The sequence below is a fragment of the Podarcis vaucheri genome, assembly GCF_965113315.1.
Source record: "Podarcis vaucheri genome assembly, chromosome: 11".
Classification (NCBI taxonomy): domain Eukaryota; kingdom Metazoa; phylum Chordata; class Lepidosauria; order Squamata; family Lacertidae; genus Podarcis; species Podarcis vaucheri.
The window spans coordinates 59,504,292-59,526,396 of NC_138749.1; the positions used below are offsets into that span (position 1 = coordinate 59,504,292).

The 22,105-nt window shown below is 42.7% G+C and overlaps 1 protein-coding gene across 8 annotated transcripts in view; it reads right to left on the reverse strand.

Annotated features, from left to right (window-relative positions):
- NTRK2 (neurotrophic receptor tyrosine kinase 2) overlaps positions 1-22,105 on the reverse strand; it is a 180,191-nt gene that overhangs the window by 149,390 nt on the left and 8,696 nt on the right. For all 8 annotated transcript variants that reach the window (XM_082241540.1, XM_082241538.1, XM_082241536.1 and 5 more), the window contains exons 2-4: positions 9,814-9,888; positions 8,920-8,991; positions 1,075-1,143 (exon numbers count right to left, since the gene is read on the reverse strand). In XM_082241540.1, the coding sequence (XP_082097666.1) occupies positions 1,075-1,143; positions 8,920-8,991; positions 9,814-9,888 (216 nt within the window). The remainder of the gene's footprint in view (positions 1-1,074; positions 1,144-8,919; positions 8,992-9,813; positions 9,889-22,105) is intronic.

Genomic DNA, 22,105 nt, shown 5'->3' on the forward strand with positions numbered 1-22,105 from the left:
TTAAGAAGAAGCAGAAAGAAAATCAAACACAAATCCAGTTTTTAAATCCTCCAGGTAGTCATAGTTTACTTCTTCTCTATCAAATGATTAAAACAACAAAATTTTCTTTTACTGTACAACTTCACCAGAAAGACAAGTGCAATAAAGATGTGAAGAAAGTTCCAAAAGAGCAGGACAAAGACGAAAGAACGAAAAGATCCAATTCACACAGAAACGTTTTAGAGTGACAGGATGTGAATTCCCATGACCATGGTATGTTACCTACTGACTGCTTCTTCATAAGCACAGCTCAAGCATCACTTGGTCCACTTTTACAAGTTTTGTGATACTGCCCCAGTAACTCAAAAACTTTAATTAGGTGAAGCAATTAAGTCTGCTGCTTCACCAAGGGCTCAGTAATTCTCATCAGGTCAAGGGGTCAGGTGATGCTAGGCCTAGTCAAGGGCTTCCCATAGTGCACAGTTTACTGCCACTGCAATTATCTAGTGTTTCAAAAGTAAATTGATCTGCAGTGTGGATTCTGTGGTTTGAGGGGGAAGAGAGAAGAGCCCCTGTTAAAGAGTTCTAGCCTAGGAGTCCTTTTCACAAAACAGTGGTTGCATGGAAGCCTCTTTAAATTGTCTCCATGGGATGAAATGAGTTGTTTGTCTGTATTGTGCTCATCACATGTATCTGTCCCATATTCTTTACCACCACAGACCTCAAACATTCCCTGTAACGGCTTGTGGAGTATGGAAACAAAACATGTGGTAGTGACCAACCCATCTCATTCACCAGAGCACACAAATGTCTTTAAAAGTAAAGTAAAGTAAAATTTACCTTTTCTTAAACCCATAAGTATTTCCTTGATATATTCCATGTCCATTACAAAATGGATAATGGTTATTTTTATTTATTTATTGTTACATTTATATCTCACCTTCCCTTCAAGGAGTCAAGGCAGCACACAAGCTTTCAACACTCTCCATTTTATCCTCACAAGAAGTAGGCTTGGGCTGGATGGGTGATGATAATGGCAACTACTACAACAACCAACCCTCAACATTTAAGAAACAAAACAAAACAATTACTTACAGATCAGTCAAATTCAGGTGGCGGAAAGACTTTCTGGACAAACTTGAAAACTTGTTTCCAGATAAGTTACTGTAAAGAAACAGAATGTCATTATTAAAAGTAAAAAAAAAAAATCTGAAACAAAAATATTGCAATATATTGTAAGTTGGTAAAGCTACCAACTTTCAGGTTTTTTTATTGGGTGATGGCCTATAAAACGAAACGGACTGTACTCTCACTTGAAGATGAGACACAACACAAAGGCAAACACTCATCACGATGTGCACCTTTAAACAGGTCTATTCATGTAGAGGAAAAATGTGGATTAAGTTTTACTCCAAAGACATTCTCAGATGTTGACTACATGCTCAACTTATTCATAAGCAATATACATGTTTACCATGTATTCTTTGATCCTTCATTGAAAACTGTACTTACCTAAACCCTGACCACATGCCAAATAAGAAATTTCATAAGCTTTTTATATATCCCTTTGAAACTGCATGAAAGATCACAGGGAAAATGGCAAAATACAGCCATTAGGCCTTTCACGTCAATTAAGCATTCAGGGCGTCATACTATAATGAGCTTTAATGTCTTCTACTAGATTGAAGATCAGAGGCAATTTTGCTCTAGATTATGTTCACATGGTCATCTGTGCTGTGGGGGTGGAAACACCTTCACTGAAGAAGAGACAAAGGAGGAAAAATAGAATAAAATAAAATAAAATGTTCCCAGTGAGCAAGGGAGATGCTTAGTAGATGCTGTAGTGGTCCCTGTCATCTATGTTCCTATTCAGACTACAAATCTCTGAAGACCTGGACCTTTTTTTTAGGGCTGGGGACAAGTGTAGAAGCTGCCATGAATTGCCAGTTTTGCCTCCCCACAACCTCCATCCCAGTTGAGTGCAAATCTGGCTGAAGTACGGGATATGAAGATACACTGCACAGCACCTGAAGCTGAAGCACTACAAAGAGAGGAAGTAAGGAAGGCACTGTCATCAAAAATTAAAACAAAAAATATGCTGCTTAGGACACAAGATGGGGGAATTAAATCCACCTAGGGCAGTGAAGAAAAAATCTTGGAATAGTCCTAAGGAGATACAGTGGTACCTCGGGTTAAGAACTTAATTTGTTCCGGAGGTCCGTTCTTAACCTGAAACTGTTTTTAACCTGAGGTACCACTTCAGCCACTGCGCAATTTCTGTTCTCATCCTGAAGCAAAGTTCTTAACTTGAGGAACTATTTCTGGGTTAGCGGAGTCTGTAACCTGAAGCGTCTGTAACCCGAGGTACCACTGTATTGGTCTGGTTTACAATGCTGAACCATATTTTTGTATTATATTTTTCTTTTTCTTCTTTGGCGATCACTCGTAGCAGAGTAAGACTGTCTTCCATAAACACGGTTTTAACAATGAGTCCGTAAGTGACTGTGGAGGCCAATTCTGGATCCAGACGTCCTTCCACAGTGGGGACATTGGTTCCTGGGCTGGAGTTGATCACGGTGTGGATTTGCCAAACATGCCTTCCTCTTAGCAAGTTTCTCCCTTGCGTTCTGAGTTCAAATGTCTTCAAAGTCCATGACACCTTTGGTAAAGGCTGTTCTCCAACTGGAGTGCTCGCAGGCCAGTGTTTCCCAGTTGTCAGTGTTTATACTACATTTTAAAGATTTGCCTTGAGACAGTCTTTAAACCTCTTTTGTTGACCACCAGCATTACGCTTTCCATTTTTACGTTCAGAATAGAGTAGCTGCTTTGGAAGACGATCATCAGGCATCCGCACAACATGACCAGTCCAACAAAGTTGATGTTGAAGAATCATTGCTTCAGCACTGGTGATCTTTGCTTCATCCAGTACACTGATATTAGTTCGCCTGTCTTCCCAAGTGATGTGTAAGATTTCTCGGAGACACCGTTGATGGAATCTTTCGAGAAGTTGCAGGTGGCGTTTGTAAGTGGTCCATGTTTCACAAGCATACAGTAAGGTTGGTAGTACAATAGCTATGAGCCTCGGGACCTCTCTCTTCCTCTCTCTGCCTTCTGCCTGAGTGAAGATCAGATGCTTTCGATTCTACTTGTAATAAACTGCATTGAACTAGGACAGGGGTCTGCAACCCGCGGCTCCGGAGCCGCATGTGGCTCTTTTGCCGCGGCTCCGGGGCGGATACTAGCAAGGGGAGGAGGCGCATAGTGCGCCCCGACACTCCCCACTGTGGCGGGCGCTGTACTGGCTGTGATGTCGCATGGGGGCGGTGCGTGCGTTAGTCACACACCGTCCCAACGTCACCTTCCCGCCCGCTGTCAGATCGGACATTAAGGTAAGAAACAATATATGCAGTGTTATATTTGTTTTAAATGTCGCAATGGTTTTGCGGCTCCCATATTTTTTTTCTTCGGAAACGGGTCAAAGTGGCTCTTTTTGTCTTAAAGGTTGCAGACCCCTGAACTAGGAGCTGCACCCCAGTGTTACATGCTAAGCCATTTGTAGTATACATGGTTCTCCTCTTTCTTAATTAATTCCCACAACAACTCCATGAGTTAGGTTAGGCTGAGAGGCAGTACCTGGCCCAATGAGCTTCATGGCTGAGTGGGGATTTGAACCTTGGTCATAGAATCATAGAATCATAGAATCATAGAGTTGGAAGAGACCACAAGGGCCATCGAGTCCAAGCCCCTGCCAAGCAGGAAACACCATCAGAGCACTCCTGACATATGGTTGTCAAGTCTCTCAGGTCCTAGTCCGACACTCTAACCACTACATCACACTAGTTTACAACTCTCGTCATTCTTGACTACTGGCCACATGCACTGGGGCTGAATGGAGTTGGGGGTCTATCAACAACCCGATGGTCACAGGTTCTTCACCGATAGTTGAGGGGGAATTAGGTGTTTGCCTGCTTTATTATAATGTGCAGATTTAATAAGTGTATTAGGCAAGCCCTGATTCTTTTGGCAAGGGAGTCAAGTAAGACTTCATTTTACACTGTTCCTACTTGTGCTACTTTTCACCATTTTATGTAACTGAGAAATCTGCCAGGCTATAGCACGTCAGTTATTACACAGCTGGAGTAACATTAATGAAAAGTTGATTGCATTCTTTTAAAAAGGACTTTAAGCATATGCATTTGGGGGGGATTTTTACAGTAGAACATGCGTGTTTTTTACACATTTGGCATGTTTCTGAGCTAAAAAAAATTATTGCAAAATTTAGAAAAGAGCAAACCAACCCAAAGTAACCAACTTAGTATATTTACTCATATTTAGTAAACAAAGCTCAAAAATCTGAAACTTCCAAACTTGCCCAATATTTATTTGCAACGAACCTCCATTCATTGTTACTAATGAACATACAAAACAGAAAATAAATCACTGGAAAATGTTCTCCCTCACAGCAGTGTTTGCAATTCATGATCTGGAAAATGCGAATTTGGTTGGTTCACTTTAAAATACAGAATGAACTGGATCCCTCCAGTGTCCCTAGCATATACTTGCATGCACTGAGCATTAATGCCCCAAAGTTTTGAACAGCACATACTGTACAATACTTATTCAGGCACTTAAATACACAGTGACTGTTCATACAGCACGACAACAAGTCATTAATGATTTTGACTGCTGAATTTACAAACAGGTGGCTTTGCTAAAACAGTGCTGTTCAATGGCTTGTTAAGTGTTATTGTTTTGAAATTTAAAGTCAGTGAGAATGCCAGAACTGAGTCAATGATGCTGTAAGTTACATTTAAGCAATATCTACTGGAATGTTTATTTTTCTTTGTTTACATTATTACTGATTTCAAATAATCAAGCTAAAGGAAAGCATTTTGGCTACACAAATTTCATCTTGGGAGGGGACAAAATGTATTATTTAGCATCAGACGTTACTGCCGTTGCTTTAAGTGCTCGCTGCTATCATTAGTATTTTCACATGAAATACTGTTGGGAATCAGTTTATTTTTAAAAAGGGATTTTAAAAGGAGTTGAAAGGCTCCTCCTGTGACATAATTAAAGCCAAAATAGTTTTCTTAGTTGGAAAGTTCGTGCAGTTATATCAATCTTCATTAAAAACGTCTGCCAAAGAAACAAAAACAAAAATGGTTTCCAAATCCTAGATGTGCACCAATTGTTATAAAACAAGAAACAGTGAAATGCATAAATGTATGCTGTCACTCTGATGATTTAAACTTCAGCAGAAAAAGCAAACATTACACCCTATGAAATCACTTGGATTTTTGCCACCAATGTTAATGAGACTCAAGGATATACAGGGGGGGGGGTGTTTTGAGCTTAATATGAAAATGAATAATAACTCTGTCTGAATGCCACACAAAACCAGTCTTGCCCAACCTGGGTTCCTCAGCCATTGGTGGTCCACAACTCCCATCATTCCCAGACCGAATGGTTAATTGTCGGAGATTATGGGAGATGTAGTCCAACACCACCTGATGGACCCAGGCTGAGGAAGGCTGTTGTAAACGATTATTCCCATTGACTAGAAGAGGCCACAACAAGCCTCCTCCCCACTCTTCCTCCAGTGTGGTCACGAGGACTTCAAAAGCTTTTGCTCCCCCCCCCTTTTTTTCTTTTTTGCTTAACGCAAGGATGGGAAACCTCTTTCAGTCTGAGGGCCACCCTACTTTGTGGTGGCCACATCCCGGTGAGGGACAGGGTCAAAAGCAAAGGGGGCAGAGCATCCAGTGTAAATGAAACCTTTGGTACAGTAGGCTATGTTCTACACACATTCCTCTATATCAGGGGTCAGCAAGGTTTACTTCGCCTGGGCCGGTTCACTCCAGCAGATGCGATTTCCAGCACAGTCCCTGCACCAGGCTGGTTTAGCAATGCAAGGGGAATTGCTGGGCGGGCAGCTCGGTTCGGGGGCACCTGGTGGGCCGGTTAAACGACCCCTGTTGGCTGCTTGTGGCCCATGAGCCTTAGGTTGCCTACACCTGCTCTATATACTCCACCCAAGGAACAAAGAGGCATTATCAGAGCTCAAGAACACATTTCAGCAAGGCAGAAACTCTCAAGGAAGTAAAGTAGGGTTGATGTGGACTGGGGGGAAGGGTGTGTGGCCTGACAGAAGCCACACGTGGCCTCTAGGCCTGAGCTTACCCACTCCTGGCTTAACCAACAGCTCGTCATGTCATCTGAAGCAACAAGCTGCCATTCATGTTAAACATGATTTGTTTGAAACAAGCCAATCGTGGTTTAGCATGACATCCCAATACGGCCTATGCAACAAGTTTCATGGACAAAACTCAAGAAGCCGCATCTTTCAACAGAACATGTAGCTGCATAACATATATTCAAATGCTTCTGGTATTTAGGGCTCTTATTTCATCGCTCAAAGTCCTGGAACTGCCACAGGCAGACCGCCTATCAAAAGGCGGAGATAAGCAAACACGCTATACTCCGATTCTTTTTTACAAGGGGAGGCCATTATGTTCCATCAGCCAAAAGGGTTTTTAATGCAAAATCTGTTTCCCAATTTCTCTATGCTTCAAACGTCTGGTACAACGGTTCATTTCCTAAGCTAGACTGGTTCCGGGCAAAGTTTCTTTGGTTCCTATGACAGGTCCCAAACTGTGTCCCAAATTCAATTCTATTTCTGGAAACAGGTGAATGCCCACTCTCCACCAAAGCATGGTGGGCTGCCTTGAGATGCTGGCTCAAGACCTCAGTATTTGGCCTGGATAAGGGATTATTAGTACATTTAACCAATGAGAAGTTTGTCAGCCCATGGCTGAAAACTATGGCCAGGAAAGCCACCTCAATTGGACTGCCATCACCCCTCTTATATCATCTGGGTTATGACACTGCCCTTGAATCCCTGAGACAAAGGCTTTGGGACATCTCACATAGCAACCTGCGATCCCGATCTTATGTAATTTGTACCTCAGTCACAGCTGGAACCCAATACGGGTACGGCTTTCAGATATCCTCATACCTTAGGAATTTGTTGGTACCTACCTATTGGCGTTTATTTACCAAAGCCAGACTAAACGTTCTCAGGGGCAGTCTGAAAGGCATCCTCTATCAGAATAGGCTTTGTTTATGTTCCCAGGATGTCGATAGTATGAAGCATATCCTACTGCATTGTGGGCAATATGAGGGATCAATTGATTGCAGGGAAAATCTGAGGCCTCCCATGTTAAATATCTTTTGGAAGACAGGTCAAATGATATTACATGGGCCATGGCAAAGTTTCTTTCGGAGGTTATAAGAAACAAAGATGATTATGCCCTAGATAAAACAAAATGACAGCCTTGGTTTTTTCCATCTCTCTGTCTGGTCGTTTTAACTGTATCTTGTTTTGAATTTTTTTTGTGGGTCTTTGGACCACAGTAAAGTATTGTTGTTGTATAACATATATACAACAGTAAATATCCACAGGCATATCACTTGTTGTTTCAGATACATTAGAATGTGCATCCAAGTGTACATGCTGTGTATCTGCAGTATACTGCTTTTGACAACATACAAATATGCACATGTATTTAAATGCTATCTCCATCAGCATTCTGCTGCTAGCTCAGGTGCTGTGTGTCTCACAGGAATACATGATATTTTATGTGTAAATACAAAACATGGAATTTGCAAAGTGGCAATTAGCAGGTCATTGGTATCTAATATTTTTCTTCCCTTAGATTCCAAGCTTGAAATCCATGGCTCTTTAGTCATCATACCGTATCACAAGCTGTTAACAATCCAGAATGAAAAGCAAAATCAGCAACCACTTCTTTACACTTCCAACATATAACCAGATATATCTAGATGCTTTCCATTTATCATTCTTTCTATGGTAGCAAAACAGGGCCAACCACAAACAATATAGTGCTTCCTGCATGCAGAAAAATGTAAGTAGTGCATTAATGAAAAGGGAAATTAAGGTAGTGCTAAAATGGTTCAACAATGCTCAATGCTTTCAAAGGTGTTAGAGGATAAATAATAAAGTAAAGGGGAGAGCCATGGATTAGCCTGCTTGAACCCATAACAGGACAGATTAGGGTCAGGATCAGGATTAAGGTTAAAAAACTTTCCACTTCTCACAATGCAGAGAGTTTTCAAGAAGAAGGAAAATGAAAATAGCATATTTCCCCTTTCTTTTTTCAGACACACCCACTTTGCTACATAGTGATACAGGTACAAGGCTGGCAATCAGCCCCAACCCTGTCATTTAGAACAGCCAGGAAAGGCTTTGAGGGCATGAGAAATATGTCGTTTTCTTTTCCCTCTCCTGAAATCTACACACACATGGGAACAGACACGTGAACACCTCTGCAAACCACAAAACATGTTTGTTCCAGGTTGGTGTGAACCCTGATCAGGAGCCTTGAAGCACCAATGATACACTGCAATACTTTAGGGCAGGTCACTGCTTGTTATTTTTAAGTAAAGGTAAAGGTAAAGGTACCCCTGCCCGAACGGGCCAGTCTTGACAGACTCTGGGGTTTGTGCGCCCATCTCACATCTATTGGCCGGGGGCCAGCGCTGTCCGAAGACATTTCCGGGTCACGTGGCCAGCGTGACATCGCTGCTCTGGCGAGCCAGAGCCGCACACGGAACGCCGTTTACCTTCCCGCTGGTAAGCGGTACCTATTTATCTACTTGCCCCCGGGGGTGCTTTCGAACTGCTAGGTTGGCAGGCGCTGGGACCGAGCAGCGGGAGCGCACCCCGCCGCGGGGATTCGAACCGCCGACCTTTCGATCGGCAAGCCCTAGGCGCTGAGGCTTTAGCCCACAGCGCCACCCGCGTCCCTTATTTTTAAGTAGCATCCCTCTAATTTTCTTCCCATGGATTGCAAATAAGGTAATGATGTATGATAAAGCTTTGCGTATTCTGGAACCATTAAGTGAGTTTTTACTTACATGTAATGCAGGCTGGGATTTTTCAGGAAAGCTTTGGTTGAGACAAACTTCAAACCTGAATTCACCACAGTTCTGGCAAAAAACACAAATGCAAGTTAGAATTGTCAAGTGATCTTTAACCCTTTTTAATGCTGCATAATAGTTCAAGCTTCTGCCAACCTAGCAATTAGAAAGCATACCAGTGCAAGTAGTACCGCTGCTACTACTACGGTAGTAGTAGTACGCAGCGTATAGGTACCGCTGCGGCAGGAAGGTAAATGGTGTTTCCATGCGCTCTGGTTTCTATCGTGGTGTCCCATTACGCCAGAAGTGGTTTAGTCATGCTGGCCACATGTCCCAGAAAGCTGTCTGTGTACAAATGCCAGGTCCATCGGCCTGAAGTGAGATGAGTGCCACACCCCATAGTCACCTTTGACTGGCCTTAACCGTCCAGGGGTCCTTTATCCTTTACCTTAATAGCTCAAGGTATTTCATTATTATTTATATTGATTCAGTAACCACAGCACGTCTAATGCAACCATGCCCAACCTGGTCCCTTCCAGATGTTTTGGACTAGAACTCTCAACAGGCTCACATGGCCAATGCTCAGAAATAATGGGCACTGTGGTTCGAAATATCTGGAGGGCACACATTTGGGGAAGGCACATAGTATTGTGAGTCTAAAGATTATTAAGCACTACTGCCCTTATTAAGCCTTCCATGGTACATGTGAGAGCTTCAAAGTCCAATGGAGAGGACATATATTCTTTTTCATTTGCAAAGTTGTTCTTTTCATTAAAATAAACAGGGATGCCCAAATATGCAGGAACTCTGCCTAATCCCCTACAGAGCATATGCAACAATGGACAAAGACACGTGGTTTATAATAATAAACATGAAAAATGATATACTCACAAATTTCTTAATCCAACGTAGCTTCTGACATCACTTTCATTTATGCTTTCTAATTTCCGTTGGTTTGCAATGTAACTATTTAAGAGAGAGAGAGAGAGAGAGAGAGAGAGAGAGAGAGAGAGAGATGCCAGTTAAGAAGGCTGTTGATGAATTATTGTAGTGGGGAAGGTCTTGTTGGGAAGGTCTGGAGTTGGGGGCCTGCTACACATGCATAGGCTCCCTATATGATTTAGAACCCTGGCAGCTGGGGCAGAGGTGGCCTCAGTAGATACAGCAGCAGGGACAGGGCAGACTGGCACACCCCTGTTCTTCCCTTACACACTGGTAATTTCATGAACTACTAGCACCCAAATAGGGCTACAGGCTTGGAGGAGCATCATAAGATAGAAGAATACAAGCATAAGGTTTCAAGAGGTCCTATTCTGGCACTCAATCCATTATACCACAATGGATTTCACTTACTCCTTTCTAGGTTGATTGTTTCCTCCAAAAAAGCAGAATAGATAACTAGCAAAGTCTAATGATCTTAGTCCTAATGAACTCTCTGTGTGTGTCTATCACATCACACCCTGAGTAAAACACAAACACAGAATGCTTGGTTACGAAGCATGGATTATAATTTGATACTGTGAGTTAAATGGGCAATGTGTGCAACAGAGATCTGATGAGAAGTAATTGAGTTTAACCTGTAAGTAACTGGGATCTCAAGCCTTAAAGTGTGGGGACAAAACTACAACAAAAACTGTTTAGACTGAAATATTAAAATGTAAAATTACAAAAACTGATCTGTACAAATTTGATACAAGTTACTGACTGTCTGCTAGTTTTGATCCATTTTTAAATGACCAGACATTTAACGTTTTCATCATGCCCTTGATTCAGGGGAAAACATCTGCCACCACTTCCAATGACCGTGTATCTTCCCTCCAAATTCATGCCTAATAATGACCTCAAACCCTGCTTAGACTGAAGGTTATTGAGAAGTCTAAACATCAGCCACTGTTGGTATTCATTGGTCTTCATCACATAGTACGCCAGTACCATGTGCATCATATCACAGTGACAGCACAGCAGGGGATGAACAGGAAAGCAACAGAAAAATAAATATAAAATAAAATAGAAATTACGGGAGAGGTTTATTCACAATCTCCCCCCTGCGAGCCATCACAGGCAAACTCATCTAAACCTTTAGTGCTCATTAAGAGACAGTGCAAAACTCATGAAACAACACTAGAGATAATAAGGATAAACCCCTTGTTGATCGTCAGTTCACATTAGAGCAATTCTCTCCTCAAGCTAGGCAAAGGATCTCACGCTGAATGTTCAAAACCTGTTTACAAAATCAGGTTGTTTCGTGAAAGGATAAATTAGGGTTGTTACTAAAGAACCTTCTTTCTTCTATTTGTTTACATTAAAAAACAGAAACCAGGCTCCTTCTGATGTACACTCTCCCTACACATAAGGGGAATCTACACATTCCTACTCCCATTATCGTCTTTCAACTAAGTACGTAACCCCTTATGCGTGCTTTTTTTTAAAAAAAGAAAAAAACATTAAAGCTGATATCACAGGTTAACTACCAGCCTTTCAGTTTTCATAATCTACTTTCACAATGTTGTTAGTATATACAGAGCCGTCTTTCCCATTGGTGTTAGTGGTTTGTTGCGCCAGGACGCCGGTCTCTCAGGGGCGCCCTAGCAAGTGGGGGAGCTGAGTGGCTTTGCCAGCAGCCTCCCCTTTCCCTGCATGCCTGCCAGCTGCACCCCGCCAACTATATGGCTGGCGGGTGTGCAACTTCCCTCCCAAGCCTCTGCATCTGCGAAAGACGGCCCTGCTCCCGGTCGTTGTCCTCCTCCTGCTTCCTGGCAAAAGGCAGCGCACAGCCTTCCTGGGCTGCCTTCTCAGGCGCCCAGGAGAGCACGTCCACCAGCAAATTTTCCTGCTTGATCGCCGCCGCCACACCGGGGATCGGCGCAGTGGGGGAGGCAGAGGACATTTTCCACCGCCCCCTCCCTTGTTTTGGAGTTGCCAGGGGGGGCACCTGAGGGATCTTAGCACCACAGCGCTGGATATGCTTAAGACGGCCCTGAGTATATAATCAAATGCCTGGTCTCTTGGGTCCTGCACTTGGGTCACTAAAATGTGACACAAGCTGTGGATCCTCTACTATGCAGTGCTAAAACCTGGCAGAATCCGAAACCAGGGAAGAGAGACGGCGGAAGAAGATTGGAAGAAATTTATGGACTATCTTGGGAAATATTATAAAATTAGTGAATGTTAGATTGATGTTGGACTGAATTTAAGTGGTTACTAGCTGTAATGATTAAGATAATTGGGGGGAAAAGAAGAAAGAAAGGCGTAAAATTAAGTGAAAATTAAGGGAGAGGATTTGCTGAAGGAATAATTTGAATTGGAATACAAAAAGGGGAGGTATGAGGAGGTCCGAGAAATAAGTTAAAAGAAAACAAGTGAGTGAGATTATATGTGTTTTTAATTTTTTGTATTTTTGTTTTTTGTCTTTTTTGTATAAACTTTGAAAAGTTAATAAATATATTTAAAAAAAATACTATGCAGTGCTAAAACCAAGAATTGCAGCTGTGGGGGAGGCATTTGAAATCTCTCCCCCCCCCCCACGGGCTGCTTCTTGCAGCTCCAAGTTTAAGGGGAACCTTGGGAAAATTTGTCCTGTGGTGCCCCCTTGTTGTGGTGGAAATGCTCCAAGCATTGTCAGGTACCATCCTCCATGCTGTTTCTTTGTCTCTTTTCCCAACAGGGAGCAGACTGGATAGATAAAATTCAGCATGGGGCAAAGAACCATGATTTGAAGGCTTACAGGCTTACACCAATCACTGCTTTGGGTGTTTGCCTGTGGCCCTCTGCTGGGTGGACCAGGAAATGCACCCCACTCGGTTTACCTTAAATGTAAATGCTCTACAAATAGATATTAACATAGGAACTGTAAGATGGACAACCCATCAATTTAAACTTTCTACTCAGAAGCAAAGGTCGTGCTTATGGATTGATCTTGGAATTATTATTTTAATTCTCTTTTCATTAGCAATCTTGGATAGAAAGGAGGGGCACGCTAGAAAACCCTGCGGGTAACAGAGATATGGAGAATTGCTGTGTAGAACAAACAGGATGAGCTCAAAACCAATAAATTCAAAGCATAACAGTACATGTTATTAGCTAGGGAGCCATCCTTTTGAAAAGGCAAAAAGCCACAAGACAATGTAGGCCATCTAAACAAATAGAGAATTCTACAATGAATACAGAATAAGAGAATTTTATCTACTTAAATTTAAATGGTGACACGATGACTGTAATAAAATAACAATGGAGACAAGATATAATAGGAGGAAGGTATTTAAATTAAAAGACTACTAGCTATATAAAATTGTCCTTATTTTTTCAAGCTGAAAGCCTGAAGGCTTCACTCTTATTAGAGAAATAACGTTTTAGAACAGAATAGAATGGGAGCAAAGAACTACACTGATATAGTGATAGGATTTGGGGATCTTGCTAGGTTGTTTACAGATTTTAATCTTTCTCTTCACTGCTATGATCTTCTGAGATCAAGTACTTATTCCCACACCCTGCCTAACTGGATGTTGTTGGAAACATGTGCCCAGTAAAGTTAGGGGTGACTCTCAGTGGACAGACTTTGTCACAGGCTCATAAGAGCCAACTCCTAGGGACCAAGATCCCTTTGCACCCCCTAAAATATTTGAGGGGGCCAGTCCTCCACAAAGTTGATGGGCATTGCCATTGAAATGGTGTGTGTGCAGTGTCATGTGATCAGTTATGTGGGGCGGGGCTTAGCTGCCCCCCACCCACCAATATTTTATTCAAGCTGGCCTGCTCAGAGTACCATCACTGACAGGGAGCAGAGTGGTGTTCAGGAAGGAATTCTCCCAAAGGGCCAGAGGATAGTAACTATGCAGAGTTGAACTATGCAGAGTGTATTACTTGCCTCTGCTTGGAGCAATGTTCACTTGCCTGAATAATTTAGAGCTGTCTGCTTTGCAAGCACTTTGGTATCAACGCACTGTACTGCTTTTGCTTCACTCCACCAGGTGTTGCAGACTACAATGCAGATCACCTGGGTTAATTGGGGGTGGGGATGACAGCAACTGATGTGTGCTCTCCCTCCCAGCCACACGTACAGATCTGTGCACGGGCTCCTGAGTCAGACAGAGGTTTGAAGCAAAACCTCTGCTCTGGCTAAAGGCTATTTCTGCCTCTTTCACAACTACTCTACCTTGATGTTACTTATCAAACATTAATATTCCTAAAAGCTCTGACATTACCATGGCTTTTTGAGGGCAATCTTGAGAAATGTAGCGTGTTCTGCTCTTAGAAATAGCTTTCCTTTTATTTAATTGAATAGCCTTACAAGAAAATCACTCTAAGGCATGAGCAGATTATGGAAGCCCCAATGTTCCATTTGTATGCCATAGGAAAATGTCAACAACCCTGAGATCTAAAGCTTTTGTAACCAGCCCAGTCCAGCCCCATTGCTAGAACTTAAGCAGAGTGTGAGGATCGCAACTGACCTACAAGATAAGTACACTTTCTCATTATTTTAGTCTTTAGGCAAAGCCACAACAATCCTCAATGACAACCTTTTTATCATCAACGTGCAGTACCTATCTCCATGCTTCCGCTCTTCTCTTCCAAATTCCTATTACTGTATTTAGCTGTAAAATTTGGCATCTGCACATGGATACTCTCAGAACCCAAACAGGGAATATCAGGGTAGGCTCTGTTATATATGGTAAAAGAAAAAGTCTAGAGATAAACAAAAACAGTTTCCATTATCCACCGTTTCGCTGAATATTCTCCAGAGAGAAGGCAGTCTTCTCTCAACAGTTTTCTGGGCTGGAGTAGGAGAGAATTTTTTGTGGGATGGGCAGGGAAATTATTGTTTTTAAACAGATTGGTTAATACAGAAAGTAACTATTTTTACTTTATAGTGGTGGATGAAGCAAACAATGGGGTGGCAGTTCAAGCCCATTGCTTCCTGTAACAATATTAAACAATAATCACAGGTAACAAAACTGGGGATGGGAGCATAGTAGGGCTAAAATTCTACGGCAATTCATATATGAGTTTAAAGAATAATTCTTGGAGGGGAGAGCAAAAGAATTATTTTCTATGATATTTCAGCCCAGCTCAAAAAACAGCTACCATCTTAACTGGCTAAAATCCCCAAAACTAAAACCTGGCAAGTTCAAGGGCTATGTATTTGGTATGTATTCTCTCAACCCAAAACAAACACACAGAGAATCCTTTCATCAGCTAAATTAGTTTAGGATGAAGTCTACGTTTGTATGCCATTTTTATTTTCAAAAGGCCCCCAAGGTAGCACAGAGAAGTTAAAAAAATATGGTTAAGACAATAAAATAGAAAAGTACAAATGTTGAAGTTCAAAGAAGGGTATGTAATGGTTTACAAAGCAGCAAAATAATAAATATCAGGGGGCAGGAACAATATTCTCAATGGTCTTAAAATACCTTAAACTCCTATCCTTTTCTGCATAATACATCTGAGGGAGACCAACAAGACTCCTGAGATCTCTACCAACTCAGAGAGAGGTACCATTGGGTAGTCAGTTGGATGGTACACAAAGAGAATCCAAATTCTGTCTTGCAGGCCCACAAATAGGGACAAATACTTGAAACTCAATGATTGGGTGACTTGATAGGGCAGTGATCTTACAAAAAATTATGGGGGGTCCCACCAGCTGCAACACGTAATCCAACCTGTCAAACCAACCAATTTAGCGTGCCAATCATGCAGAACATAGCCTTGGATGGCTAAGGTCTTGCATGGACCTTACTACAGCCTTAAAAACAACTTGCTTAGAGCCAATGAAATATATTATGGACACTGAATGTCCAGTATGTAAGAAAATTTAAAAGACATGAGATTGCAACATACAGAAGGTCCAATTATATAACCAAGATAGACAACGAACTTGCATTTTTATATGCACATATATTTAAATACTCATATATTCCCACCAGAAATTACTTTCCTCGTGTGTCTTATTCTTTAAAAAAGATGTTACATTTCTGAATACTAGAACTGATAATTAATCTTTCCAAAACTAGCTTATGACACATACAGCCACAAGCAAAAGCAGTTTCACTCAGCCCAAATATTTTGGAAAAGCTAAGGAATATCAACAAACTAATACACTTCATGCTTTAGGACCCTTTAGCGTAGTTTGTTCCAAGTAAAGAATCACTTTTCAAAAATTTAACATGGCACGTTTATAGTCTTTTCCAATGCTTCAAAACAGTTTGATAACCAAAATATGTCTACTTAAGCCTTTTGATGTTCATGTCTTCTACAAGCAACACTGAAGTTGCCCCACACAATTCAGAGCACACTCAAAAACCCGCCACACACTAGCATGAACTACTTAGGTAAAAAGAAATAATACTGCCGTTTGGCTCAAGCTCTACTGCCATAAATCCCCTTTATGGAAAACATATTTACAAATACACACTTTCCACCCACCTCCCATTCCCGCCCTCCCCAAGAAAACACTCCCCGGTTATCTGTTGAGCTTTATTTCATTGTGTTGGGGGAAAGCATTTTGAAGGTTAATGAACAAACATTTCTTAGTGAACAGCCATGTTCCTGGGATTCAGCTAACTTTCACTTCAACTGTATTTGTGCTGGTCGTTAGGAAAAAGGAGAAAATATACCAAACCCTCTTCTTGAAACAAGGCAGACTATATATCAAGGTTGGATCCAGATTTCCCATGTGGCGAGTGTCACTGATGGGATGCCCTCCATGGAAAAGGGGGGCAATTTTTGAACTTTTCCCTTTCTATGTGTCCCCTGAAAAGCTGCCATGGAGTGTCTGTGACCCTCTGAAACAGCATGGGAGGTAGTACTGGGATTTGTAAGAGGAAATCTGGTTCCATGAGCAACTCTTCTAGGGCACTGTGAATGAGGGTCAGTAGACAGATGCTGAATCCTACAAAGACAGAGCCAGTGTGGTGTAGTGGTTAAGAGTGGTGGTCTTGTAATCTGGGGAACCGGGTTCGCTTCCCCGCTCCTCCACATGCAGCTGCTGGGTGACCTTGGGCCAGTCACACTTCTTTGAAGTCTCTCAGCCGCACTCACCTCACAGAGTGTTCGTTGTGGGGGAAGAAGGGAAAGGAGAAGGTTAGCCACTTTAAGACTCCTTAGGGTAGTGATAAAGCGGGATATCAAATCCAAACTCTTCTTCTTCTTCTAAGTGGTTCCCAGGGATGAGAACTGGGGAGTCTGCCTGTTTTGAATGGGGTTGCATTCCCACTGAAGAAACAGGTATGCATTTCAGGGCTACTCTTAGAACTCTCTCTGTCCATAGAGGCCCAGGTGGCTTCTCTGATGAAAGCATCTATCATCAGCTTCAGTTATTGCATCAAGTGGGGCAAGGAATCCTAATTTTGCATATATATTGGTGGGGTTCGCACTAGCCAGTGACTGACCAGAAATGAGACCTTGAGGTCCTAGCTGATAGCTCAGCGAAGATGTTGATGCAGTGTGCAGCAATGTATGTCTGTTAAAAAGGTGAATGGCATGATAGGGATTGTTAAGAAAGAGGATGAAAATAAAGCTGTCAATAAAACCAATACAAATCTATGATGTGACTGCTCTTGGAATATTGTCTACAGTTATTAGTAAAGGTAAAGGGACCCCTGACCATTAGGTCCAGTCACGGACGACTCTGGGGTTGCGACACTCATCTCACTTTACTGGCCGAGGGAGCCGGTGCACAGCTTCCGGGTCATGTGGCCAGCATGACTAAGCCGCTTCTGGCGAAACCAGAGCAGCGCAAGGAAACGCTGTTTACCTTTCTGCTGGAGCAGTTCCTATTTATCTACTTGCACTCTGATGTGCTTTCGAACTGCTAGGTTGGCAGGAGCAGGGACTGAGCAACGGGAGCTCACCCTGTCGCAGGGATTTGAACCGCCAACCTTCTGATCAGCAAGCCCTACCACCCTTCACCCGAAGATCACAGAACAGTTATAAGAACACAAAATTCATAATATAGTAACAAACAAAATAACAACACAGTTTAAAAGGCCATACATTGCTTAATTAGCCGAAGGCCTGAGAAAAAAGGAATGTTTTTGACTGGCACCTAAATATATATAATGAAGGCGCCAGCCTGACAACGTACTCCATAACTCCAGATGACCCCATTCAATGGTTTCAAGTAGATGTTAAACAGCATGGGAGATAAAATCAAACCCTGAGGAACCCCACAATGAAGTCTCCATAAGGCTGAAGAGCAAATGGTGCCACCCACCCATAACTCGGACAGCTGCTCCTGAAGGATGCCATGGTTGATGGTGTCCAAAGCCACTGAGAGGTTAATAATAGTAGCAGCAATAATAATATTCTGATCACCTTACTTCAAAAGATATTTTCGAGTTGGAAAAGGGCAACCAAAATGACCAAGGGGTTGGAACAATTCCCCTGTAAGGAAATATTACAGCATTTGGAGCTTTTAAGTTCAGAGAACAAGCAAGTACTGTAAGAGAACATGATAGAGGTGCTTAAAATTATACATGGTGTGCGAAAAGTGAATAGAGAAAAGTTTTTCTTTCTGTTTCATAATACTAGAACACAGGGACAGCAAATGAAGCTAAAATGCTGAGAGATTCAGAAGGAACAAAAGGAAGTGCATCATACAACACATAGTTAAACTGTGGCATTCCCTCCTTGGCATGGCCACCAACTTTGATGGCTTTAAAAGAGGATTAGACAATTTCGCAGAGAATAAAAGCTATCAGTGGCTACTAGCCAAAATGTTCTGTCTTAACTGTCAGAGGCAAATGGGTTCACATTTCTGCCCAGACACAAAGCTTAGTCTTAGTTGGTGACTTTGAGCAACTCACTGCCTCTCAATCTCAACCTAAGATTGAGGAAGATAAAGCCGGTAGCTGGAGAACCATGTGTGCTGCCCTGAGACGCTTGGGAGGAAGGGTGGGATAAGAAGTAGTTTAATTGTTAAGCAATGGTCAAGGGCAGGGTCACTCTGAAGTCCACACTGACTACAAAAACCCTCAGCTGCTGCTTGGAATCTGTTGTACAATAATCCTATGGACCATCGCCTAATCCTAGCTGTCTCTTTGGCTCCCCCTTGCTAATCAGCACTTGAAATTTGACCTTGCTGGCACTGCTGGACAGCTCCCTTGCCAGGTCTCTGGTTCTCATAGGACTTCAGTTCTTGCTGGTTTAGCTGACCACTCCCCTGCTTTGTCTGGGAAACTAGGAATGGGACAGGGAGAGCGAGATACAGGCACACATTAGCCTGAGAATCTAGCTTGAGGAATTCAGTTATTGCAAATCGGCCTGATCTGCATCTCCCGGACTAATGTTCAAAACAGAACATAGTTACCCTTCAGATTTCCCACTTCTCCAAGTGTGCAATGCAGTTCCCAGCTCCAAAAAATATACCCAAATGCACATAAAATGCATACTTTAACGAAAATATTTACATTTAAAAAACACATTTATAAATGCTTGTTTCCTGATGAAAGACATTCAAAATAGCATTTAAATATTTAAATACAAAGTTGCTTACACATTCTTGTTTTTAAAAATTTGCGAGTTAATGCAGAAATGATCTGGAATAGACTTTTGAATGAACATATATAAAAGTGATACAGATTGGAAACAAACTGATCCATCCATCCCTAAGTGTGACTGCCAATCACAAGGACCAATTCCCTAGCTCATATCCCATCCACCCTTGCTCCTCCCACATGTTCATTTGGTTGATTTCCAGTGCCTGCTGGCGATTTGCCCAGGATGCCTGATTTTACCCTATGGTATCCTCCACTTCACACAGCAACTGCTGACTTCACACCAACAGTAAGAGAGTGGAAGGAGGAATGAAGAGTTAAGAGGCCATAAAACTGCCATAAATCCTACTAATGCCCCAGTGGCAACACTTAGGGGCAAGATGCACATCCCAGTGGGATGTAATGGAGAACATGCTGCCCCATCACAGAGATATTCAAGGCGGGGTGTGTGGGTTGCTATTTGATAACAAGCACGAAAACAGATTGATACAAGTGGAATCATCACTGCTGTGCAGTGAGTTCTGTTAGATCAGGCATAGGCAAACTCAGCCCTCCAGATGTTTTGGGACTACAACTCCCATCATCCCCAGCTAACAGGACCAGTGGTCAAGGATGATGGGAGTTGTAGTCCCAAAACATCTGGAGGGCTGAGTTTGCCTATGCCTGTGTTAGATTAATGGAGGAAACTTTGAAGACAGAGGAGCAAAGATGCAGGGTCCTGCCTCTCCCCAAGTCCTCTGACAAATGCAGAGAACTTGGGAGAGCAGCCAGGAAACACCAGCACATAAGCCAAATTCCATCCTTCTTCACCCCATAAATGCACATGCCACATAATTAGGGGAGGGGCAGGCGTTGGTGGTGAGCTGAGACAGAATCTGAATAGTAGACCAGGTCAATATTTATGAAGCCATAAAAAACCCTGGTCTCTTGTCATCATAATAAACAACTTTCTCCTACCATATCTGAGAATCACATAGTCTAGCACCATGCGTGCAAATACTATCTGTTTCAAGGCATGGAATGAAGGCTGGCTTACCCCACTGCTAAATGGATACAGCTATTACCACTCCAAATTAACTGGGAGCTCTCAGGTGGGCAATTCACCTTCAACAGGGATTTCCATAAAATTTCCATAGACCTGTTTCTTTTTTCACCGGAGGGTGGAGGGGGTGAGGGGCAAAGGGGAAAGGGAGCTCCCAGCAAGAAGCCCCAAGCCAGCTCAGACCAGGATCTCTGTAAACCACATCTATCAGCCTGTCCCACTGGCTACTAGACTGCTGAGTCGGGGCTTGCTGCAAATTCGAAGGAAGTATATTGGGAGGGCTGATAAGATTCTGCTGCTGGCTGGCTGCTGCTTTCCCATCTACTTTCATAATCATCACCTGCTTTATGAAACCATTATCGTGCTGTGGACTTCATAACCGAGTCGGAACGAAATACTGAAAAATTGCCTGGGTCTAGTGGTAGAGCATCTACCTTGCACGAGAAGGTCCCAGATTCAATCTCCAGTTATCTCCAGGTAGGGCTGGAAGAGATTCCTGCCTGAAACCCCGAAGGGCTACTCTCAAGACAGTGCCCAGCTAGATGGACCAATGAATTGACTCAGCTATATTCTTATCAATGGTTGGATGTGACAACCATGATAGCCTGCCTTCATCTCTTTCTTTTCTTTCTGTGTACCATGCAAAATAGTTCTGTGTACAACAGGGTTGGGGGCTGGGCTCAGGAATCCAATTCTGATAGAGCCTTCACGTTCCTCAGACTAGTCCTGAAAGAAAGCAAAGAATGTCAAATACTAAATGCCACTTAAAATACATTCAGTTGTGGCTTGATTCTAAGCTTGGGATATTAATATTGACTTCAACTGCAAAAGGAAAAGAAGAAGCCAGGACCCTGTGTCGGTATTGATAAGTGAGAAATATACAGAGCTACGCAGCTTGACCTCCTTGCCCTTCTGCAAATCCCTAGTGCTACAGGAGTCAGCAAGACCTCTTTTAAATGGGGATCAGGTTCCTCTTAAACCTACAATAAGGAGTTTTGCATTAGTGAGCACAGGAGCTTGTTCTCCTTTTTGCCTTCTGTGATATACCTTATGCCACCTACCCCCACCCCCACCCCCGGTCCCATGCATAGAGCTCCATAAACTTTCCATTATCTGATACAGAGTACACCGAGTTTCTGGAAAAAAAACTTCCCAAAAACACTTACTTTATTATAGGTAAAAGTAAAGAGACCCCTGACCATTAGGTCCAGTTGTGACCGACTCTGGGGTTGTAGCGCTCATCTGGCTTTACTGGCCGAAAGAGCCAGCGTACAGCTTCCGGGTCATGTGGCCAGCATGACTAAGCCGCTTCTGGTGAACCAGAGCAGTGCACGGAAATGCCGTTTACCTTCCCGCCGGAGTGGTACCTATTTATCTACTTGCACTCTGACGTGCTTTCGAACTGCTAGGTCGGCAGGAGCAGGGACCGATCCATGGGAGCTCACCCCGTCACGGGGATTCGAACCGCCGTTCTTCGGATCAGCAAGCCCTAGGCTCTGTGGTTTAACCCACAGCACCACCCGTGTCCCTTACTTTATTATAGTAAGAGTCTATTCTCACAATCAATGAGATCTATTTCAAAACATGTCATCAGTGTGAAAAGACCATTTTTTTCTGTCCTGAATGACTACTTCCTTCATATTCCACGACC